This window comes from Staurois parvus, unplaced genomic scaffold, assembly GCF_062004578.1.
Source record: "Staurois parvus isolate SC_StPar_1 unplaced genomic scaffold, SC_StPar_1.0 ptg000426l, whole genome shotgun sequence".
NCBI lineage: Eukaryota > Metazoa > Chordata > Amphibia > Anura > Ranidae > Staurois > Staurois parvus.
This window is the reverse complement of record NW_028318222.1, coordinates 3,199,754-3,225,366: the sequence shown is the minus strand read 5'-3', so window position 1 is coordinate 3,225,366 and position 25,613 is coordinate 3,199,754. Positions and strand designations below refer to the sequence as shown.

The following is a 25,613-nucleotide window of genomic DNA, read 5'->3' as shown; positions in this document are numbered from 1 at the left end:
ATCTACTGGTTGCTGACCCCCGCTCTATGTCTACACTATCTACAAAAACTAGTTAAATATTATTTGTGCCTACAAAGTTTTGCTGCTATTTTTTTCCTCACTGTTCCCTCTTGTCAGCTGGAATATGACAGCAGACCTTGCTGCAGATGAAGAATAATGTGCATTTTATACAAAAAGGATTTCTATTATCATAATTATAGTTTTCAAAATGTGTTAAAGATTTCTAGCACCTGGAATACTTAGCATCCTTTCTCCACACGTACGCAAGTGTCCAATACTTAGCTGTGCAAACACCTGCTTTGTGACTTTTGTTTTGTACCTCCCTTGTTCCATTTTAAAAGCTAAATCAGTAGAATTTGGGACGATTTAAACTCCTTCCTCCTTTCTTATGTACAAGGTTCCAAACAAGTTTACTGGCTTAAATAAAGTACTGGCTCGGCCAAATGTACTGTAAGGGCTCATGTACACTGCAGCTGATAAACTCACATCCAGGAGCTTTTCTGCGTTTTTTTTCAGCAGCCCCTAAACTCCCCCTAATGTTTTCCTAGTGTTCATATACACATAGTCGTTTACAAGCAGTTAAGTTTACAGTCATTTTTTTGAACGCACCAAACTTGCGTTCAGGAGTAGATTTTATCAATGTTTCAAACGCTTGTAAACGCGGCTCACTGCATTTATAAGCAGTTTTTAACTGTTCCATATCCAAATGCTGTCCGGAGCCTTTCTATTGCTCGGCCATGGAAACCCATTCCATGAAGCTCCCTACGCACTGTTGTACTACTCTGAAGGCCACACAAGGTTTGGAGGTCTTTAGCTATAAACTCTGCAGACAGTTGGGGACTTTTGCGCACTGTGCGCTTCAGCATGCGTTGACCCCGCTCTGTCATTTTACGTGGCCTACCACTTCTCGTCTTAGTTTTTGTTGTTCCCAGTTTCTTCCACTTTGTTATAATATTAGTAAGAGTTGGCCATGGAATATTTAGTAGAAAGGATCACGGATGGACTTATTGCACAGGTGGCAACCTATCACGGAACCACACTTGATGTCACTGAAGTCCTGAGAACGAGCCATTCTTTCACAAACGTTTGTAGAAGCAGTCTGCATGCCTAGATGCCTAGGTACAAGCAATCAAAAAGCTCAAGTGTATTCAGTCTTCATCAGAACCATCATCAACCAGTGCACGAGACTTCCTTGTTGCTTTACCAATGCCACTTCCTCCTGCTTCTTCCTCATCGTCAGAAGGCATACGGTTCTCTTTTTCAACACTGCTAGTAGATGGAGATCCAAAGAAATCCCCTATACCTTTTTGCCATTTTGGAGTACGTCGGACACATACAGGATTGATTTTATACACCTGTGCCCATGGAAGTGATTGTAACATCTGAATCCAATAATTTGGAGGAGTGTCCCAATGCTTTTAGCAATATAGTGTGTACACACACACTGCTCAAAAAATAAAAAATTAAAAGAAAAACTTTTTAATCAGAGTATAACATCAAGTCAATTAAACTCCTGGGATATTGGTCTGGTCAGTAAGGCAGGCCACACATTATACTATTTTCTTACCAATTTTGCTTTAGATTTACAGAAAAACCATATAATATGAGGTCAAACCTAAACAACTTTCAATTGTATCCAATTAGGAAGTCCTTTGCACTACATAGTTGAAGGTCAATCTAAAGGAAATTGAGCCGAATTGAACAGAAAATTGTATAGTGTATAGCCAGCTTTAAGTAGCAGAGGGGGTTGTTAATCAGTTTCCGCTGCTTTGTTGTTAATGAAATTAATAACAGGTGCACTAGATGGGTAACAATGAGACGACCCCCAAAACAGGAATGGTTTTACAGGTGGAGGCCACTGACATTTTTTTCCCTACTCATCTTTTCTGACTGTTTTTCACTAGTTTTGCATTTGGCTAGGGCCAGTGTCACTACTGGTAGCATGAGGTGATACCTGGATCCTATAGAGGTTGCACAGGCAGTCCAACTCCTCCAGGATGGCACATTAATACGTGCCATTGACAGGTTTGCTGTGTCTTCCAGCACAGTCCCAGGAGCATGGAGGAGATTCCAGGAGACAGGCAATTACTCTAGCAGAGCTGGACAGGGCCATAGAAGGTCCTTAACCCATCAGCAGAACTGGAATCTGCTACCTTGTGCAAGAAGTAACAGGATGAGCCCTGCCAGAGCCCTACAAAATGACTTCCAGCAGGCCACTGGTGTGAATGTCTCTGACCAGACAATCAAAAACAGACTTCATGAGGGTGGCCTGAGGGCCCAAAGTCTTTTAATGGGCCCTGTGCTCACTGCCTGACACCATAGAGCTTAATTGGCATTTGCTAATGAACACCAGAATTGTCAGGTCCATCACTGGCACCCTGTGCTTTTCACAGATGAGAGCAAGTTCACCCTGAGCACGTGACAGACGTGAAAGGGTCCAGATAAGCCGTGGAGAACGTTGAGCTGCCTGTAACATCATTCAGCATGACCGTTTTGGTGGTGGGTCAGTGATGGTCTGGGGAGGCATATCCATGGAGGGACGCACAGACCTCTACAGGCTAGACAATGGCACCCTGACTGCCATTAGGTATCGGGATGTCATCCTTGGACCCATTATCAGACCCTACGCTGGTGCAGGGGGTCGTGGGTTCCTTCTGGTGCACGGCAATGCCCGGCCTCATGTGGCGAGAGTATGCAGGCAGTTCCTGGAGGATGAAGGAATTGATACCACTGAATGGCCCCCACGCTCGCCTGACCTAAATCCAATAGAACACCTCTGAGATATCATGTTTCAGTCCATCCAACGAAACCAGGTTGCACCTCAGACTGTCCAGGAGCTCAGTGATGCCCTGGCCCAGATCTGGGAGGAAATACCTCAGGACGCCATCCATCGTCTCATTAGGAGCATTCCCCGACGTGTTCAGGCATGTATACAAGCACGTGGGGGCCATACAAACTACTGAGGACCATTTTGAGTTGCTGCAATGAAATTTCAGCAAAACGGACTAGCCTGCTGCATCATTTTTTCACTTTGATTTTCAGGGTGTCTTTGAATTCAGTCCTCTGTAGGTTGACAATTTTTATTTCCATCAAACAATGGGGCATCCTTACATTCCTAACACATTACCTAGTCCACATCAGTATAGATATCCAGCAAGAAATTTTTCCCCATTGTGATCTGATGTATTTTCAAAGTGTTCCTTTAATTTTTGTGAGCAGTGTGTATGTATGTGATATATATATATATATATATATATATATATATATTTATTTTTTTAGCACAAATATGGAGTTACCCTTCAAGAACCTTTAAAAAGCACTAGCTATGTAACACCTAAAAACCTCAGTAACACATCAAGGCCCATTATGGAATGATTAATGCTTCATTCATCCGCATGAAGTGGCTTTGAATACAGCTCTTGTTTCAGGGCAAACATAACAGAACAGCTGGAAATCTTTTTTATTGCTGAACTCAAGTAAATGACTAAAACCTTTTCTGATTTATTTATAGAACATGAATGAAGCCCCACAAAAAACATCTACTTATTTGCTCACCTCCTCAGTATACTCCTTTGGTAGAGGAACACCGGCGGTGACCTGTATGAAAGATATTTAAATGTCAGTGTATTCATTTATCTGCCATCTGTTGCATTCATGTAATAGCAATAAATATTCCCACCATTTTGGAACGTAGGATTTAGCAGGTTTAAAAAAAAAAAAAAAAAAAAAAAAATCACTTTTTTTTTGTACTGAACTGTATAAAATTTAAGGCGGGATGAAGACTAGGATTTTAAAGGGCATTCCATTTTATATAGAAAGCCTCCTTCTTCTTGGCACTATTCTAAGGAATAACATCCAGGGATCCCCACTCTCCATTTCCTGTTTTGTGAAATCTAGACTGAATTCTGAGATAATGTATGGCCTTTCTGCAGTACCCGATTGCATAAGCAGGGGGCCAAAGTACGTATACTCTAAAATCACAGTACTTGTTTCTGGGGAAAAAAGGTTGCTGCAAAGAAGGGACTACGCCTCTGGGATATTAAATGGACAAGTATAACATTAAAATCAAAGAGCTCAATGTGATGCAAAGGAATATGACTCTCTGCCAAACAATGCTTCTGTTTTAGGCAACTGTGGGTCTTCCCATGCATATATGCAACTATCTCCATTAAATTCAATAGAAAGTTCATATTTCAGTAGGATGAGTGGATTGCAGACCTTTCACTGGAATCAACAGAGACTATGGCAATCCATGGTGAAGATGTTCAAGAAAAAGCCATGTAGCACTATGCATACAACAAATATCTCGACGGAACATGGACAGGTAAGTATAGGACCTTCAGGGGATATTGCTGAGCCCAACAAAAACACTTACACATTAACAAAGCTATACTATGCTGCGGTGGAAACATTCTTTAAAAACCTGTGTACACTGGCTGACAATCTATTCAATAGTATTCAAAACAATACTATAGGCAGTCATCAAGGGATGTAGCTCTATTAAAATACATGCCAAGTTGTTCCAGTGTAAGGGCCCATTCACACTAGGAATAAATTCACATGCAGTTCTGTGTGGTGCGTTATCAGCCCATTCATTTTGAATAGGCCGAGATTGCACCGCATCACACCAAAAGTAGTAAATGCACTACTTTTGGAAACGCACTGCAACCAGATCATATGGTACTTTTGTACCATGTGATACAGTGTGGGCTAATGCACTGCATTTTACACCTACAGCAGATCGCAAGGGCAGTGCTTTCTGAAAGCGGTGTGGAATACCCGCATGGAATGTGGGTTTCCCACACAGCATTTCAGTGTGAACTGGTCCTTAATGTCCAAATTCTTAAGAAACGTCAAAGGCTATTTCACATGGTAATGTAATACTCACAGTTGGCCCTCCTCCATGCATCTTTAATGCTCGGACTGTAGCAACCAAAACCACCACGCGGGGGCACAGACCAGAATATCTACACTTGATATTGAAAAATTTTTCCATACCAATGTCTGCTCCAAAGCCAGCTTCTGTCACTGCAAACACACAATTGCACGTAATTATGAATCTAAAATAAAAAGGGCAATCTTCTACTTTACTAGGAAAGGCAACCTACCTACAAATCCATCTGGACCAACCAGCTTCAAGGCTATTTTATCAGCCAGTATGGAGGAGTTTCCATGAGCAATGTTAGCAAAAGGCCCAGCATGAACAAACACAGGATTTCCCTGAAAAATAAAATATAGCCATGAAAACGGTTCATTCGTAAGTAGAGCAAGCCAACTTCACAGAGTAAATGTAACAATGGTAGAACTTACCTCTAGTGTCTGCATCAGGTTTGGCTTTATGGCATCTTTCATCAGTACAGCCAGAGCACCGCTCACTCCCTGAGAAAAATTAAAAAGCCGCTTATTTACTAGCCATAAAAGCCTGTCCACCAAAAACTGATGCTGGAACGAAAATCCATCTGACTTTCAGGGATTCTATTTATGAGATCTCTTTGCTTGAGTTCTCATGTCTAAACACCTGCTGTGGCCATTTTAAGGGGTTCCCACTCTGCCTGTTGGATTTTTAATTTTTTATGAAAGTATAGAGAGAGCAATAAAGAAGGATGATGTAGAACACACAAAGATGGGTGAGAATACCCAAAACGTCCAAGTGGACACGAACAGAGCTTGAATTATGGCAGGGAGATATTTAAGACATAGAAGAAGACCAGGGTTGACTTTAAATGGAATTAAAGCCCTGCACTAATTATTCTTAAAAATGTTCCTTCATTTCACACCCTTTTCAATCTGCTCCGACCGCCTTGTATCAGTGAGCAGCTGCTGCAACTGGAGAGAAGGGAGCACTGACAATAGCTGGGCCATAGGAGCCACATCCACCAAGAGAAAACTAAATGAATAAGACTTTAACCAAGAAAAAACAAAGTCAAGCCCTTCAGTGAAATAGTAAAATAAGTTCTGCGCCTTACCAAGTCCTCTGTGGTAACAGGATCTCCTTGCTTGCTGGTGGCCACCACCATCTTGCTCAGTCGTTCTCTCATGTCACTTAGTGAATTTGTAAGGGCCAGAACAGCCATTATTTCACTGGCTACGGAGATGTCAAACTGAGCCTGGATAGAAGAGTGATCAGAAATCATAAACTAATATAAGTAAAGATATACAGATATACAATATTTTTTAAAGATGAAAATATATTTGAAACATTTCAACATAGTTGCTTTCCTTTATGGTGGGGGTGGGGGGGGGGGTGGTAATAATACCCTAGATTGGTGTGATGCCAGCCACAGCATTCTCATAGGCTATGCTTTAAGGATAGCAAAGTGTACAAAGGGGGTTAAGGCATGACCCCAGTATGGTTGGATCTTGCAATAGCACAACAGCACCAGGTGCCTGGATCGCCAATCACCAACCTCCAACACTGTCATGTGGTAGGGAGGAGAGTGATGCACTTTCTACCCCATTTTCCTCAGCCCCTGATGGCTGGAGAGGCAAGATAGAAAAAGACAGATATGTGCTGCCCTTATTATATAAGCTATGGGCAAATCTACTGTGTAGCTTGAACAAAAAATTGACATGTCTGCTTAATGAATATTCAAGAAACATTCCCATATGATATATTTAACAACCAGGGTTGACAGAAGAAAAATAATCTACATACTGTAAATCAGTAAATACTAAGGTACATTACCGTCCGAGTAAAACCCTTTTCTGTTGGGGACTGGCCAATTGTAATCTTTCTTAGGAATCGATCATTTGTGTCCATTACTGTAAAAAAAAAAAATGAAGGCCATTAATATTCTTTATACAGGTGTACCACAGTTTTCGAACGCCTTGGTTATCATAATTTTTGGTTTACGAATGAAAATCCACTGAAAATAATGCCCCGGTTTACGAATTTCTTTCGCAATACGAAATGTATGTCGGTGCCGATTTTTAAATGCAATTGCTGGCTTTTTTTCCCTTCACTATAGCTTACAGAATAGCTGTCACTTTCCCTGGAGCTAAAGGATACTTTGTTTCTTTTATCTCAGGAAACAAACTAAAAGGAAACATTGTTTCTTTTAGGGGAAATAAACTAAAAGGCAAACTTTCTTTCTTTTAGCTGGGGTGAAATTGACAGCTGATTCTCTGAGCTATAGTGAAGAAAAAAAAAAACAAAAGCCGGTAATTACATTTAAAAACCAGCACTGACCAACAGTGACAGCGCCTTTTATAAAAAAAATTTCTGACCTTCGGAACAGATTAGTTTTCAATGCATTCCTATAGAAAACTGTGTTTCGGTGCACGAATTTTTCGCAATACGAAACGTCCCGGAGAAAGCATTAAATTTGTAAACCGAGGTACACCTGTATACACAAAATACAATATATCCAATGCACATGCTGTTAATTTTAACAAGGTGGCATCTCAGTCTTAAGTATTTTAATCCACCTTCTATTAAGCAGTCACATTCATTGTGCTCATAACTGTAGCAAGAAATATAGTGAAAAGTGACCACCTTCTGGCACCTACCATTTTATTAGATCAGATAAAGACTGCACAGTTTATGGCAGGAAGATTGGTGCTGCAGTCATTCAAGTGTTAAGACTGTGTAAGAGAAATCTTTAAAAAAGGATATTTTGACTCTGATAACCAATAAAGTGCTTCCATCAATGGATTATTTCCCCAACATACTGGCAGCCCAAAACCTGGTGTGCTCTATCATGCAAATCATCACCAAACCCATAGCCTCCTGCCACATCTGCACCCTCCTATTGACCAGCGAGTCAGACCATTGCATCTGGTAGATTTCTGAAGGAGGATCTTCCCAATTTGATTAGCATGAACCCATTACAGTGGCTCCTACCTGAATGACTGCTTTAAGGCCACATTCACACCTGCAAAGGGGCCTGATTACAGTGAGAACCCCAGTGGGGGTTCCCAGGGATTAGCTGCCTGCTGCATGGCTGATCACTCTCAAGTGATTGCTACATGAGCAATTACATACCAGTGGTCACAATTTGCTGTGGAAGCTGCCAGCCTCTCAATGCTTTCAATGGGGCTGTTTCCTGCATCTAATTTCCAGGAACCCCGACTGGGGTTCTTGCATGTAATCAGTGTTGGGCTCATTCACAGGTGTGAATGTAGCTTAACCACTTCATGTCCGGACACTTTTACCCCCTTCCTGTTCAGGCCAATTTTCAGCTTTCGGTGCTATCACACTTTGAATGACAATTGTGCAGTCATGCAACACTGTACCTATATGAATTTTTTTGTATTTTTTTGAGACAGATAAAGCATTATTTTGGTGGTATTTATTCACCACGGGGATTTTTATTTTGTTTGCTATGTAAATGAAAACGTCCAGAAATTTTGAAAAAAAGTGTTTTTCCTATAAAAGTTTGCAAATAATATTTCATCATAAATCTTGGCCAAAATGTATTCCGTTATCTTTTTAGTAAAAAAAAAACAAACACAAAAAAAAACCCACCAAATTAGTTTACAAGCAAAAATTATAATTTTTAAACTTTTTATATTATTTGTTTTTTTTTCTTTTTACATACTGTCACCCTAGCAGTACAGTGTCACCATGGTGACACTGTACTACTCGTGGGGGGTGATTTTTTATTTTTTTTTTCTTTTTACACTGATTGCTTTTACACCCATAAAGACTGTAAAAGAAATAATTTCTCCTTATCTCTGGCTGCATTCTTGCAGCCATTGAGAACTACTGTGTGAGCTGTGATTGGTCACAGCTTGTCACATGGTACAAGGCTGTTGTGAATAGCCTTGTACCATGTGACCTCTGTGATCATTCACAGATTTCACACGTAGTAAGCAATTATGTCAGAACTGACATCTTGCTTACTACTCTGCATGTGATCACTGATTGGCCAATCGGTGATCACATGATCGGGACCTTGCAGAGAGGTCCCGTCCCGACGATCAGTATTCCACTGTGTCCGGAGGACACAGCGGGCACCAGATCACGGTGCTGCACGCTCCCTAGGAGCGCAGGGCAGGGAGGCCGTTTATAAATGGCTACCCGACCCCGCACCGCCACCATCCGGCCGTTTATATACAACGGTGGACGGGAGGTGGTTAACAGCCATTGCATTTTGTCCACTGCTAAGGTGGTCACACATTGATTTTTTAACAACTATTTTAATCAGTCGGATGTTTGAAAGTATTGTGCATTGCAATGCAAACATTACATTCACCTGCGTCAATATGATCACTTTCAATGTAAACGCTAACTACAGAGCTCTGTCTACAACTGATAATAGGGCAGTAATAAGGCTCTGCTGAAGCCTTTCCAGATCACAAACATATTCATGAGCTTTCTACTCATATGCCAAGCATATAATTTGCCTTTCTTGCAGCATAAGAATTCTAGATCTGAGTCTCTCTCAACAAACCTCCTGCTATTTATAATCAGCAATGACAAAAAACTGGCTCTCTGGGTGAAACAACAAAGAAAACAAAGCCAAATCTGCCATCTGTTTACCACCTTCAGTGATTTCACAAAGAGGCTAATGACTGCCTGGCAGTGCCCCCCATTCACTCAATGTCAGGTGTGAATGCTCGCTGTGTGACTCTTGAAGCCAACTGAAACAAAAATGTGCCCTCCACCAACCTAAGAAACAGGTTCAGTCACATGGAAATAAATCACTGTTAGTTTTTGTGATTTAAACAATATATAAATATATTTGCGGTCGTCATATACTGTCAGAAAGAAGTGGAGTTATTCCTTTGATTGCTTTAATAGACATGGACTTTGATTAAATACTTTCCAGTGTTTCCAAAAGACCTGAAAGTTTAGCACTTCCTAACTATAGGCCAGGTACAGCAGAGCTCACAGACAAGTATAGGTTGGATGCTGCAGGGTTCAGGGAGAACCAGAGGTGGGATGCTTCAGCTTTTGGAAAATCATTTCCAGTTGCTGCAGGGCTCAGGAATGAGTATAGTCTGGGTGCTGCAAGACTCAGGGATGAGTATAGGCAGTTGCTGCAAGGCTCAGGAACAAGTATAAACTGGATGCTGTAAGGTTCATGGAGAACCTTGGGCAAGATGCTTCTGGGCTCAGGGGCATCATAGATGAGATGCTGCAGAAATCTTGGAGTACCAGAGTCAGATGCTGCAGGGCTCAGGAACACGTATAGGGGGGATGCTGCACGGCTCAGGAACACGTATAGGGGGGATGCTGCACGGCTCAGGAACAAGTATAAACTGGATGTTGTGAGGTTCATGGAGAACCTTGGGCAAGATGCCTCTTGGCTCAGGGGCATCATAGATGAGATGCTGCAGAAATCTTGGAGCACCACAGTCAGATGCTGCAGGGCTCAGGAACAAGTATAGGGGGGATGCTGCATGGCTCAGGAACAAGTATAGGGGGGATGCTGCATGGCTCAGGAACAAGTATAGGGGGGATGCTGCATGGCTCAGGAACAAGTATATGCCAGTTACTGCAGGGCTTAGGAACTCATATAGACTGGATGCTGCAGGACTCTGGGAGAACTCTAGGCGAGATGCTGCAGGGCTAAGAGACAATCACGGACGAGATGCTGCAGAGTTCTTGGGAGAGCTATAGTTGGGCGCTGCAGGGCTCAGGAACAAATATAGACTGGTTGCTGCAAGAATCGGGGAGAACCATAGACAGGATGCTGCAGGGCTCAAGGTGAACCACAGAGAAGATGCTGCAGAGCTCTGGAAAAACCATAGCCAGATGATGCAGGGTTCAGGAACAAGTATATGCAGTATGCTGCAGTTCTCAAGAATGTATATAGGTGGATGCTGCAGGGCAGAGGAACATGTATAGGCTAGTTGCTGCAAGGAACAGGGAAAATCATAGGTGGGATTCTGCAGGGCTCAGAACAAGGATAGTGGGATGCTGCAGGATTCAGTGACAACCACAGGTGGGATTCTGCAGGGCTCAGAGAAAGGATAGTGGGATGCTGCAGGATTCAGTGAGAACCACAGGTGGGATTCTGCAGGGCTCAGAACAAGTATAGTGGGATGCTGCATCAATGGCTGTACAACTGCCCTGTTGGATTTTCCCCGTTCGATGAGTACCTGACCCTTTCCAAAAATGTATAGATATCAATGTGTCCCATAGGAAACCATGGTAAATGGACTGTAGTGTGTTCCTGCAGAATACAAAAAAACACAAACAAAATGCATAGGTGTGTATCAGACCTTATGCCTGCACAGGAGGCTCTGAGGAGTTACCACATTCTGATTACTTCTATAAATTATAATGCACAATATTTCATATTCACTAATCCCAGTATATTAAACAAAACAAAAAAACAATATTTTATCATTTAAACAAATGAAACCTATCCTATTTTTGCTTAACATATTACCTTTAAATGGTATACTGGAAGTACGTATTTGCGAAAAATTTCCCCCAGTCCCCTTCCATACACAGAACTGGGCTATGACTGCGGCCTTCCACACTATCTGCAGCCCAGCCAGTAAAAATCAATTGTTATGCTGCCTGCGCCTCCATACCAACATCCCACAGATTTGAATAGGACGTTGCTCCTGCTACATGGGTGCATCCTATTCAAGTCTATAGGACATGAGTGCATAAGGGCTGGTGACCCAGCACTAAACATTTGCCAGCGTGGGAGGCCAGAGCTGTCAGACGTAATGGACGTATCGAGGGGGTTCGGGAAACTTTTTAACAAACATGTACATATCCTAATAGCATTTATAGAGCACGGACAGGGCTAAATTAAAGCTGAAATACAAAAAGACATAATAATGAATAATGCAGTTCTGTAAATCTATAATAAATCGTGACATTTGTTCAATGCATATAGTGTAGGCGACCAATTTTGACATGGAATCAGCCTCTTGCAATTCCCTATACAGCAGCCCTCAGACTGGGAGAGGAAGGGGCAGGACTAATAGTCAATCAGCTGCACTGCATTCAAAGGTGTTGACAGAGAACATGATTATAGAGGTAGAAGGCAAAATGAGCAGAGAGGCAACTTCATCAATCTGCTGCTGCTCTTTCACTGTCCAATCAACTGACTAGCCATGGAGAGACGACACTACTTTAGCTGTCAATGGTGTCATCCACCTGGATGTGTTGTGTGGCAAAGCTATGTAAATCTCTGGACTGGGTGGACAGAGATACAACTCCTTTGGCAAGTAAAGAGCTCTCAAATATGAATTTAATTTATGTATTTAGTTGGCGGTATGGAGTCCAGTCACTCTGAAGCCCATGCTTAGATACCTCTCTGCCACGTGATGGTGTCTGGATCGATGTCGAGCCGTGCAAACTTTGTGATTTCCTCTTCCGTTAGAGCTGCAGGGTCTGTCTTCTCAATGCCCAGTCTCTGTGCAAATGAAGTTACATCAGTACAATGGAATAATCTTGTTTTCCAAATTAGATTAAGGCATTCAACCAAGCCAGTACATTTCGTTTCGCTCATTGAAAATACTGGGCTGAAACACACGCCAAAAGAACAATTCAATGCAAAATGATATTTATTACATAGTGTGTTAGTATCTCTACGCTGGGAAAGAAATGTGTGATTAATAGGATTTAGCTCATTTTGTTCCCAATCCCTAAAGTCTAAAGACTGTGAAAGAATAAGTGAACTGCGAGGATTAGCTATTTCTTATTTCACTGTGAATACAAAAGTCGTTTAGAGGGCACTGAGCCAAACTTTGGGACACTAGAGAAAGCCGAGCTGAATTTATTGGACAAGAGGAACTGCCAATTTGTTTACCTAAGTTAAAATGTAGCTCTATCTAAAACATTTTATTTAACTTTGGATAACGTGGAGAAGACTTAGAGCTTCTGTCACAGTTTTGTTGCTGTCCGTGGACCTGTTAGGGCGTTGATAATCAATTCGCTTAGGACAGACTAGATGTGGCCCTTTGCTTGCCTTTAACTGGTCTTTGCAGCAGAATTCCTCCCATGTACACCTATGACAGGGCACTATTCCTCCCACTAACACCAATGATGGGGCACTATTACTTCCACTGACACCAACAATGACTTACTATTACTTCCACTGACAAGAACAATGGGGAATTATTCCGCTCACTAACACCAATGATGGGGCAATATTACCTCTACTAACACTCAATGATGGGACACTATTCTCTCTACTGACACCCAGTGATGCAGCCCTATTCCTTCCACTGAAACCAAATGATGGGGCACTATTTCTTCCACTGAAACCCAATGATGGGGCAGTATTCCTTTCTCTGACACCCAATAATGGCACACTATTCCTTCCACTGACACCCAATAATGGCACAATATTCCTTCCACTGACACCCAAGAATGGCACACTATTCCTTTCACTGACACCAACAATGACTCACTATTACTTCCACTGACACCAACAATGGAGAACTATTCCACCCACTAACACCAGCAATGGGGCACTACTTCTTCCACTGACACCCAATGATAGGGCAGTATTCCTTCCACTGACACCCAATGATGGTACACTATTCCTTCCACTGACACCCAATGATGGTACACTATTCCTTCCACTGACACCCAATGATGGTACACTATTCCTTCCACTGACACCCAATGATGGTACACTATTCCTTTCACTGACAACAATGGGGCACTATTCTCATTGCTATGAACGATGGGGCATACTTCCTACCATTAACACAAAGGATGGGGCACAATTCTTTCCACTGATATTAACAACAGGGTATTATTCCTCCTACTGACACCAACAATGGGCCATTATTCTTTGCACTGACAGCAATAATGGTAAGTTATTCTCCCCCCCCCTTCCGACACCAACAATAGGGTATAATTCCTCCCACTGACACCAGTAATGGGGCAATATTCTTTCCACTGACAGCAAAGAGGGTACATTATTCTTCATCCCCTGACACCAATGATAGAGTAGTATTCCTCCCACAAACACCAATTATGAGGCACTATATCTCCCACTGAACCGAATGATGGGGCAATATTCCTCCTTCCTATAACCTTAGGTGCTAGGACCAACCCTGAGGCATTTGGTCACTCCCACTTGCTAGGGCATTTTGTACTCCAACCAGCAAAGTATGGTCTCCTAAAGTTTAATGGATAACAAACTTTCCAAATGAAGGTTTTAACAGCATATATTGGGTGATTATCTATTAAACTATGTATTTATTCAGATGCCTTGACTTCCAATGTAATTTCTTGATTAATTCACAGTTATGTTTTGTCATAGACTCTTTCCAATAGTTTATTGAGAGAAGATCTCATTCAGAGTATTGAAAACATTGTTAGCCATACACTAAATTCATCATGTGTATTGAACAGAATGACCATTTCATACATCCAATTTATTAAAGTTATCAGATCGATAGGATGAACGGCCATGCTTGTGCACGTCACATTAAGGGTCTGCTGTAAAGTTCCCATAGACATTAAATGGAAATAAACAAAAAAAAAAATTAGTAGCAAATTGCTACTAAATTAGTACAGTACAAACATGAACAGTCACTCTAGGTAAGCCTGCTCGAGCATGGCCTGTGCACCCCCCCATCAGCCCCATGATATCAGTCCTCTTGGGGTAGCAATAGCAGTCAACCATGAAAATCTATCTTGGGTGATTTCTTTTTATTTCTTGAAAGTTCACCGGTGATCACAGCCCAGGTCAGAGGTGGCCTTTAGACAAAGAAGCATTTCCTAAAAATCACCATTAATGTACAATGAATACCAGTTTCTACAAATACTTTACTTTTCTAGTTATGCATCTCACATCTATCTAGCACTGCTTTGTTTTAGAACAACGTAGGCTTAATCTAGCATTTACCTTGTATAACAAACTGTTATAAAATCCCTAGCATAATTCTTAGTCATCACCACCTATTGATACTCCACGCAACACAAATACCCATTTATGGGAAAAACAAGCAATCTTGGATGTTGCTATGGAGATTTCTACATCACAGGACACCCTCTGTCTACACAGGAGTAAAGGAAGTGCTATCACACGCATGGCTACTATGTGTTGTCATGCTTTCATCTGTCTGTCCCGTCACAATAACACAATCCGGAAATGGCAATCAACTACTAAAGCCCAACTCCAGCTTACCATCGAGCTATATACACTCACCGGCCACTTTATTAGGTACACCTGTTCAATTGCTTGGTAATCAGCCAATCACATGGCAGCAACTCAATGCATTTAGGCATGTAGATTGTCACGCTAAACCATCTCTAGGGAGTACAGAGAATGGTCCGAAAAAGAGAAAATATCCAGTGAGCGGCAGTTGTGTGGACGAAAATGCCTTGTTGATGTCAGAGGAGAATGGGCATACTGGTTCCAGATGATAGAAAGGCAACAGTAACTCAAATATATCATAAAAAAAAAATTTATATACACACACATATATATATGTGCATGTGTGTGTGTATATAAATTATTTATTTTTTTATGATATATTTGAGTTACACACACACACATATATGTGCGCTGCCCCATGCTCTCCATACAATAACCAACAAACATAAATAAATATCAACATAGTCTCTTGTGACTTGCATACTGCTGAGATTTATAGCTTCCATCTTACCTGAGTTTTACCTCTGAAGACGCCCAGTGGGAGGGGCGAAACGTATCAGTACGGACCGTGGTGACGTCATTGCTGCCTAGTGGAGCGCACACCTGGTTGTGATGCTTGTGAATACTTTATGATTGTAAATGCAATATATATTTTATCTTTTGGATTTTAATAAACGGCATTACACTATGTGGCCTGTCTCCTCCATTCCTCATGTATGAGTACTGAACTGCAACAGCTGATAGATTGAAACAGGCCAGTGCAGCCGCATAGAGGGCGGACTACAAGTCACAGCAGAGCCATATATTCTCCTCTACCAAAGCGAGTTTGACTCTTGTTTTATTATTAGAGTCCACAGGAGTCGGTGTGGGACCACTGGTGGGGATCACAGTGCATGGAGACTGCATGAAGAGAACTTTATTACATGGAAGCTATAGATCTCACCAGTATACAAGTCACAAAGGACTATGTTGATATTTATTTATATTTGTTGGTGAGTTTTGTAAGGAGAGCACATGGGGCGCATATATAATATTTTTAATATACATTTTGTGGGGGTCACCACCCCTATATGAGCTGCAGCCTCTTAATTTTGTGTCGGGTATTTATTTATTCTTTTGATTATTTTGTGAATATTTTCTTTGGATTATGTAATTCTGCTTTATAGTAGGAGCACATTGGATTTGAGTTATTGATATTATAGGCATTCATAGTCACATTGTTAGTTTATTGTCCTGGGTGCAGGAGAGGACTAATATTTACCAGTAACTCAAATAACCACTTGTTACAACCAAGATATGTAGAATGCCATCTCTGAAAGCACATGTCCAACCTTGAAGCAGATGAGTTACAGCAGCAGAAGACCACACAGGGTGCCACTTCTGTCAGCTAAGAACAGGAAACATAGGCTACAATTCACACAGGCTCACCAAAATTGGACAATAGAAGATTGGAAAAACGTTGCCTGGTCTGATGAGTCTTGATTTTCCTGGAGATGGTTGTTTGTGAAAATCCCAGTAGATCAACAGTTTCATAAATACTCAGACCAACCGTCTGGCACCAACCATGCCACGTTCAAAGTCACTTAAATCCCTTTTCTTCCCTATTCTGATGCTCGGTTTGAACTTCAGCAAGTCGTCTTCACCACCTCTACATACCTAAATGCACTAAGTTGCTGCCAAGTGATTGGCAGATTAGCAATTTGTGTTATCAAGCAATTAAACAGGTGTAGTTAATAATGTGGCCGGTGAGTGTATATTGTATATGACACCAGAGATGAGTCCTGAACGGCAGGTATGTTACCCCATTATTTGGGTTGTGGTCCCTTTAAGGGGGGAAACGAGACAGGACTCAGGGTTTCTCACCCATGCAGGGTGAGGGGTTCTGGGGTGATCTGGTGAAAGGGGGGAAACAGATTTACAGTTTACTCAGGATTGGTATGGGACCAGAAATTTGGAGGCTCGCGAAATTAAAGATGGGAGGGCCTGGAAAAAAAACGTAATTGGGAAAAGTTTTTTCCAAAGCCGTTTTTTGTTCTCTTCTGGAAAAATTTACAAAAAAAAAAAAAAGAAAAGTGTGAAATATGTTCTTTTACAATGATGAATAATACATTTATGACATGGTATTCAAACTAAATACCATGAAGACCTTAATGAAAGATTTATGAGACTTTAGGTAAAGTCCTAAACTATTGCAAATTCTTTCAGCTGAAGTCAAGCAAATACTGGAATACAATTCAAGTAACACTGTACTTTGCAATGCAGTTCTCAAACAAGAAAAATATGCATTTTTGCCACTAGGGTGGCACTGCAAGGGAAAGGCTCTAATTTAGTTTGCTTGTGTAATAGAAAGGTGAGGTGACCCTCAGTTGATATAAGGTCACACCCGATAGATACAAAAATGCCATGTCCAAATATAGACCATTTGTGAAAAAAATTGTGAGAATGGACTTTTTTCTAGCCACAGAAACTCGGCCGCGTTTCTGTGCCGAGAAAGTCCATTCTCACAATTTCTTTCACAAATCGTTTGCTTGTGGGCTTCATCTTGTACCTCCAACAGTTGGGTGATTGCTGGGATACAGTAGATGATAGTTTCCATCCTCTCAGGTCTTAATTAACAGGTAAGAGGGTGATTATGTCTGACAAATTAGTTTATCTTTATAACCTTTAAAAGGGATTGTAAAGTGTTACATTTTATTCTTTTTAAATAACAAAAAGGTTTATACTTACTTTCTCTATACAAAGGAATTGCACGAAGCAGCTCCAAACCTCCTTTTCTCGGGTCCCCCGCCGGCGCTCCTCGGTCCTCCTCTACTCAGTGTGCCACCGTAAAAAGCTGCTTCCTATCCTGGTACACCTGTGTGCTTGATCCTGAACCTGACACAGACAGCAGGGCTTGGCTCCGCCCCCCTGCTCCCTCATCAGACGATTTGACTGACAGCAGTGGGAACCAATGGGCAAATTTTTATCAACTATACATCTGCTTTTGTAGATGTATGCTCTCCTCCCTTCTGCTTCAGAAAGGCCATGAGCCGTTAGATAACCATCAGACAGCGCTTTGCTCCCTGACAATTATTCACTATTTATCATCTTTCATGTATCATATCATTCCTGTCTCTCAAGCCTGTAAGACTATTTTAGGTTGTTCTCATTAACATTCACAGCAGGAAAACAGTGATCCAAAGCCAACTTCACTAGAAAATAAGACCATATTGTATAGATTGAGAATACGCCAAAAAAACAGGTTCCTAGAAAGGCAAATGACAAAACAAACTGTTCAGAAATAGCAACAGCATAAATATGGAGCAAGGAACATGTTTTCCAAGGGAAAATATACTCTTGGCAATCATTTATTAAAGTAAACCAATCACAACCTAAATGAACATACAATAAAAATGTATACGCAGATATGAAAAATGTATACACCATGTCAAATGATCAACATTAAAGTCACCTAAATGTACAAACAATCAAGTTTAACTGTAAACTGACCCCATTAAAGTTAGAAAAAAAAAAGGGCTGCTTTAAAGTGGTAGTAAACCCTTTTTTTTTTTAATTCTACCTACAGGTAAGCTTAAAATAAAGCTTAGCTATAGGTAAAGTGAATATCTCCGAAATGTGCACCGTCTAGGACAGGGGTAGGCAACCAGCGGCTCTCCAGCTGTTGCAGGACTACAAGTTCCATCATGCCTCTGCAAGTCATAGCTGTAACTGTCAATTTTGCAATGTCTCATGGGAAATGTAGTTCCACAACAGATAGAGAGCCGCAGGTTGCCTACCCCTGGTCTAGGAGATATTCTCTCTAAAGCCAATGCATGCGCTTTGAAGAAATGGCATACCCGTGCCGTTCCTTCAGATCTGTGTGCCATGGCTCGGCACGGGAGTGACGTCATCGCGGCCCAGCCTGTCAGACGGCTAGAGATCACAAACCCGGAAGAACCAGGTGAACATGGAAGCCTCTGTAGGGGTGACTGCGCCGCTGGAGGGCTTTGTTTTAGGGTAAGTTTTACAATATGTGCTAGTATGCGATGCGTATTAGCACATTGTGACATTACCTTGCAAGGGACTTTTTTTTTTTTTCTTTTCTTGCGGTTTACTACCGATTTAATGCACAGTACCACATTGCACCTTAGATAAGATCAAGTTGGGTTTGCAACAAAATGCAGTAAACACACGTCACTCCAGAACATCTAAAGACCTTGGTTTTTAGTGGGGAATGCATCGATATATTTTTTTAAAATATTTTTAATTAACAGCCTTTTTATTAACAGCCTTTTTTTTTACATTTGCAAATAATTTTTGCATTTCAATAATTTTTTTTTCTATTAACTTTCTTTTCATGGTAGCTTTGGATCTGGTCACTGGAGACCTGATCAAGCTCCCAATACAGTCCTGCAACAACAAATCACTTTTAATAGTGATCTCTTACTGGCTGCAGGGAAGGCAGAACTAAGAGGAAGGGCCATGACATTGCACATGTTTACAGTGTTCTGCTAGTGAGTGCTGCTTTACAGTGCCCCTACTCAGAAGCTGATCATTGCAGTCACTGACTGCTGGCAGTTTCAAGGCTAAAGCCTGCTCTAGCCGCTGTCACTAAGCATGCAGCCCTGATCAGAGGTCTGGAGTACAGTGGGCCCTCACACCTAGTGCTGGTAGGCCACTTGTTAAAGTAGTTGTAAACCTCAGACATGAAATATGAATAAAGCATATCCCTCTATAATGCGTACTTGTCTTAGTCCAGAGCACTAAGTGTAATTTCTGTCTGCTGCCTTTTCCTCTGCTATCTGCACATTTCTGACACATTTTTCCTGACAGAAAGAGAAAAAAGGTGACAGGGGAAAGAGATTTAGCACACAGCCTGTGATTGACAGCCTCAGGTCTGTTACTGTGTGCTGTGTGAAAGAGGGTGTGTACCTTCCTTTCAATCAGCTCTCACTGAACTCTGCAGAGTGCAACTCCAACTCTCCACCACCTTTCTGAACGCTCAGACAAGCTGTAAAAAACTTCTGGATTTTGTTGTCAGCTGCTGTCGGACTGGTTCCACAGATATCACTAACCCATTTCCTGACCTTTAATTAAGAACATGCTGTCCTTCCCTCTTTTCTTACTCCACTTTATAATGGAAAACATACCTGCTATTTGATACATATATTTGTGATATTGCGATACCTGCTAGATGCCATTGATTTCTTCTTGTCTTTTCTTTTTCTATATCTTATTGATACTTGTATTATGCTGTTAAACTTAATAAAAAGTTTTATGGAAAAGAAAAAGCAGAACGTTTAACCCTCATTTCCAAAGAAAGACGCAGAAAAACTGCAGACATGATTTCTTTGTATTCCATAATGCTTTTCAATCTCAAGTGATTACAAAACAAAGAGGTTGATTTACTAAAGGCCAATAGACAAGTGCAATTCCACTCTGCAAGTTAAGTTTCTCCAAACTTTAGGAAATCAGGTAAAGCTCCACTTTGCAAAGTATTACCTAACATGTGCAAGGAAATATATAAGAAAAAAAAAACCTGCATTTTTGCTTGCACATGATTGGATGATGGAAGTCAGCGGAGCTTCTGCTCATTAAGTGTTCTTGCATACTTACTGTTATCTCACATATATATTCTTATTATTATAGCCAAATTTACCACCCTAACTCCTCCCATAGTATTTACACTACATAGACAGTAATATACCGAAACGTGCGGACTGTTCCCGATTGGTGTGCTATTACTTTGTGGAACGTTTCGCCGAATGGTTCACGAAATATCAGCGTTTTTGTGGTGAAATTGGTCCCATAGGAATGAATGGCGGAATGTTCAAAACTAGAGTGGGAGCTGACAAACGCTAGAGTGTGAGCTGAAAAATCTGGACATGATTTCTAAACTGCCATCACTCCCTCATTTTCAAGCCCACCTACACAAATCTTATATCAAAACGTTCAGCTATCCCTGCTGCCACTAAAAATGTCCACGGCTAAGCCATAGTCCTGATAGTTTTCACAATATGACCATTTGTTTGCAACTCACACCACCCATTGACATTCATTGAAACTGCACTCTAGCCACTTCAAATTTGAAGGGCAATTTCTAAACTGCGACTGTGCCTTCATTTTTAATATTTCAGACCTTTTCACAGTTACTCAAGCCACTCCACCCATTTACTCTGCCCACTCCAGTTGTAGACTACTGGTGGAGGCAAGAACACTTCACACAATTTCCCCAGAAATTGTAGCTTTTCTAGTTTACTAAGCTCTGGAGCATCTGCGCTTGCGGAGTGCACAGTCTATCTGCCTTTAGTAAATCAACCCCTAAGTATAATGTAACATCAATGAAGCAAAAGAGAGGACCTTAACTAAAATAGCTTACAGGAAAATCAGTGCAAGTCAGTTTATAATCCCAGTACCATGTCAACCCTGGCATATTAAAGGTGATTGCAAGGGACTAAAACACATCCCTCTACTGGGCAAATACTCTCACAGGAATAGATTCCTGCAGCCACTTCATCCTTTGCCCCCGACGGATTTCATACAGAACAGCCTTACCTTAAGCCTCCGCATCTGTATGTCTGAAAATCTGCGTACTCCATTGTTGGATGGGACTAGGCGGCTGTAAAGGGCCTAAAAGACAACTGGATTGTGTTAGAGATGCAGGCAGGAAGATGAAGTCTTTGCAGTTAATGCCAAGGGGGAACATGCACATGGCTGTAAGGGGCAGTACAGCATGCAAGAGCGTACAGAATCTGTGTAAATACTTCCATGAGATCCATAAATACTGACCTGTGACGTGCCCCAGATAGTTGTGGGGAAAGAGGAGATGGGGGCGAACTCCCGCTCACCTGTAAATTCTAGGTACCCACTTCCAATGTTTGGAGGTGGGAAGAAAAGGTGGAAGGGTGGAACATTCCTTTTTGGGTTTCCCGCTTTAAGAGGCCACTTAAAGTTTTCCTGCACTGTGCTGCCCTCAATAAAACTGCATCATCTACCCTGCTAGCTATTATGTGGGAAGGCAGCAGTCCCACTGTGGTTATGTGCTTTAGCTGTTCAGCTCAGCACAGTACAAAGCTGGAAATAAAACAGACCAGTGCATCCAGCTGGGGCTCAGACGACCTGTTAACCACTTCCTGACCGCCCTATAGCAGAACTACTGCTACAGGGCGGCAGGGCTGTGCAAAATCACGTATATAAACACACATGATTTTGTATTTCTGACCATACCCGCGCCGCCATTGGCGGCTACAACTGTCAATCACCAGGTCCCGGCTGGAGATTCCCCGCCGGCACCCGGTGACAGCCAAGGAACACCGACGGGGGATAGGTCTGTATGTAAACAACACAGATCTGCAGCTCCAGCATTCTGCTTTGTATTGCTCTGCACAGCAGAGCAATACAAAGCAGAGTGCTTACCAGGGGCGGACTGACCATTTGGAAACTCGGGGTCCCGGGGTCAGTAGGGGGCCCCATGATATGCCCCTGGTACTTTTTTATAGGCTTTTTTGAGTTTGGGCAAGGACACAGGGGCCCCATGATCCCCTATTGCCCGGGGGCCCCATGAGTTGTCAGTCCGCCCATGGTGCTTACACAGTAAAACACAGCACAGTTAACCCTTTGATCGCCCCAGATGTTAACCCCTCTTTGCCCAGTGTCATTAGTACAGTGTCAGTGCTTTTTATTAGCACTGATTACTGTATTAGTGTCACTGGGGATGTCAGTGACAGTTAGTCATTCCCCCCCCCAGGGTCAGAATGCCCGCCACAGTCTTGCAATAAGTCGCTGATCGCCGCCATTATTAGTATAAAAAAATAAATAAATTAAAAAAAATTCCAGTAACTATACCGCCATTTGTAAATGCTATAACTTTTACGTAAACCAATTAATTTACACGTAATGGGATTTTTTTTTTCAGCAAAGACATGTAGCAGGATCATTTTTTGCCTAAATTCATGACGAAATTAGATTTTTAAAATTTTTTACTGGATATGTTTTATAGCAAATATTGCTTTTTTCCCTAAATTGGCGGTCTTTTTTTGTTTATAGTGCAAAAAATAAAACCGCAGAGGCGATCAAATACCACCGGACGAAAGCTCCACTCGTGTGAAAAAAAGGACATAAAATTTCATTTGGGTGCAGATTTGCAAGACCGCGTAGTTAAGGTAACACAGCGTCGTATAGCATAAAATGGCCAGGCCAGGAAAGGGGGTAAATCCTCTGGAGGGCAAGTGGTTGAGCAGCACTCTACGTCTGCCATATACATAATGGGAGTGGCCAAATTGTACAGCACCGCAGGACTTTTTTTGTAATGCTGCTTGAAATCGGCCACAAAGTCACCTTATATGGCCTCATCTGTACAGCACAGTCACAGATAACTCATTTAGTCACTGTTTAAAACTCCTGGGTCATGGATAATTGGATGATTGATGTACACGGCTCAGCGCTCTCAATCTTCCTGCTACTGACTGCGCCTCAATCACTTTATTAATGTTATGAAGAATGTTAAAGTACGGTGGGTTGTCAAGGAGAAATCTTGGGAATAAGATGCGTGGGGATTTTTAATTGCTTCAGAAACAAACTTGAAATGGGTTCTCACCTTGTCGGACTGCGTCAACTCATGAAAGATACGTGCGTCAATAGCAGCAGCCACCAGATTGTTAGCTGCGGTGATGGCGTGAATGTCCCCTGTAAGATGCAGGTTAAACTGGAAAAAAACAAGATACATTTAATGAGTGTGAGATGAGACAAGGTTTGGACCAAACCAATATTATCTACACCTAGCAGATAAATAGTTCTTATTCTTTAAGTGTATCTAAGCCCAAGAAAAAAACTGTAATATACTGCAGCTTGCCAATCCTTAGATGTAGTGGCTGTATCTCTTTTTTTTTTTTTCCTTTATTGTGAAATGGTGATCCTGCCAGTAACACACTTTCTGTCCTAGGGTGACAACACTCACTCACAATACTATATCTATGTAAAAGTGTTGTCATCCCAGGACAGGAAGTATGCTGGGACTCCAGAACACTTCTTCCTCTCTCTATTGCTATAACAGAGCAGAGAGTCGTTTTTTTAAGCCGGCCATAAATGGATCAAAATTGGTCCAAGACAGCAGGGCCTGGCTGAATTTTGATCCATGTATGGGCAGGCTGGTGATACCGAAGCCTGTTGGAAAATTTCCACATGATCAGCAGCCCTGGCTATAGCCAGCAGTGCTGACTAGAGTATTCTGATGAGGAAGCCACCCCGCTGCCAGAATACAAAGGCTCAGAGGAAGTGATTTCCCTATTCACTCTGAATCTGTGGATAGGGAATCAGGTTTATTTTTCCATTAAACCCATTGCTGCCAATTTCCCCATCAATTTTGTTCTGCTCACGGGGTGCCTTCCCTGCCAGCAGAAAACAATGTCAACTGCTGGCAGATACAGCCGCTTGCAGTGATCGCATGAAACAAATCTGACGGGCTGGTTGTATTGAAGCCAATTGATGAATCGACTTTAGTACAAGCAGCCTGTCCATCGATGGCTTTGATCCATCTATGGCTTGCTTTAGAGAATTCCAACAGGAATGATAATGTTTGAGGTTGTCATCTCCTTACAGGAAGATATCAGCTCACTGGACTTTGGGCTGGATCAACAGATTTTGTTTTGCATTTATCGAATAGATATACCAACATGCTTAAAAAAAAAAATAACAGCGTAAAAGAGAGCAAAGAAGAAAAGTTGTTTATTTTTAAATACACTTTAACCCATTTATGCCTAAAGTTGAAATTTTTTGAAATGTGAAAAAAATCAGACCTTGGCGATGACTTATAGTAACCTATAAACAACTCCAACATCACTACATTCCAATAACAGAACATGAGGCAAATTCTTATTTGCAGTCAACCAATCAAAATCACTCATGAACTGCTCTACCTTTAGAAGAGTACATTCTAATTGGCTGCTGTTACAGCACATAAGGATTCAGCAAGACACAGACAGGATGCTTTTTTTTGTGCAATATAATTTTTCAGACTTTTATGATAATCGGCTAGCCTTGTGTTTAAGACTACAAAAACTAAAAGAGGTTGGATTTAAAGGAGAAGTAGGGCCAAAGCTCTTTTGGGCCTACTTCTCTTGTGGGTCACAGAAGTGCACTTAGTTCTGCACTCCTGTGACCCAGATTTAGCAGCTGTCGGCTGTCAAGTCATTCACCTGATCCATACTCCGGAGAGAACCCGACTTTAATGTCGGGATTCATCCAGATGCCTGGACCGGCAGCTGGCTCAGCCCCTCTGCACGCTGTTGAGTGGAGCTAGTTGCTCCCACCTCCTCCACAACCCAGTGCACTAGTGAGAGCTGGAGGGGCAGACAACAGAGAAGTGAATGACAATCACTGGCTCTCTGCTCACTGAAGACTGTGAACTGAGCGATCAAGTCTTTGATTTCTCGGTCTCAGAGGCGGTGGGAGACCGATGCTGCATCCACTTAGATGAGTATAGATGTCTGATGATGATCTGTGCAAAACTGGTTATATCACCAGCACAAACAACGGGAAGGATAAACAGTTTTCAGAAAAGCTGCTCATATTCTGAATTGAGGCCAATTTTCTGAACATATTGACAAT

The 25,613-nt window shown here is 41.7% G+C and overlaps 1 protein-coding gene across 1 annotated transcript in view; it reads right to left on the bottom strand.

The window, feature by feature from the left end:
• Window positions 1-25,613, bottom strand: part of MTHFD1 (methylenetetrahydrofolate dehydrogenase, cyclohydrolase and formyltetrahydrofolate synthetase 1) — a 101,850-nt gene that overhangs the window by 19,829 nt on the left and 56,408 nt on the right. The window contains exons 14-22 of the mRNA XM_089687497.1: window positions 23,605-23,712; window positions 21,564-21,638; window positions 12,224-12,326; window positions 6,686-6,762; window positions 5,967-6,107; window positions 5,311-5,379; window positions 5,109-5,220; window positions 4,889-5,028; window positions 3,556-3,597 (exon numbers count right to left, since the gene is read on the bottom strand). Coding sequence (XP_089543623.1) covers window positions 3,556-3,597; window positions 4,889-5,028; window positions 5,109-5,220; window positions 5,311-5,379; window positions 5,967-6,107; window positions 6,686-6,762; window positions 12,224-12,326; window positions 21,564-21,638; window positions 23,605-23,712 — 867 coding nt within the window. The remainder of the gene's footprint in view (window positions 1-3,555; window positions 3,598-4,888; window positions 5,029-5,108; window positions 5,221-5,310; window positions 5,380-5,966; window positions 6,108-6,685; window positions 6,763-12,223; window positions 12,327-21,563; window positions 21,639-23,604; window positions 23,713-25,613) is intronic.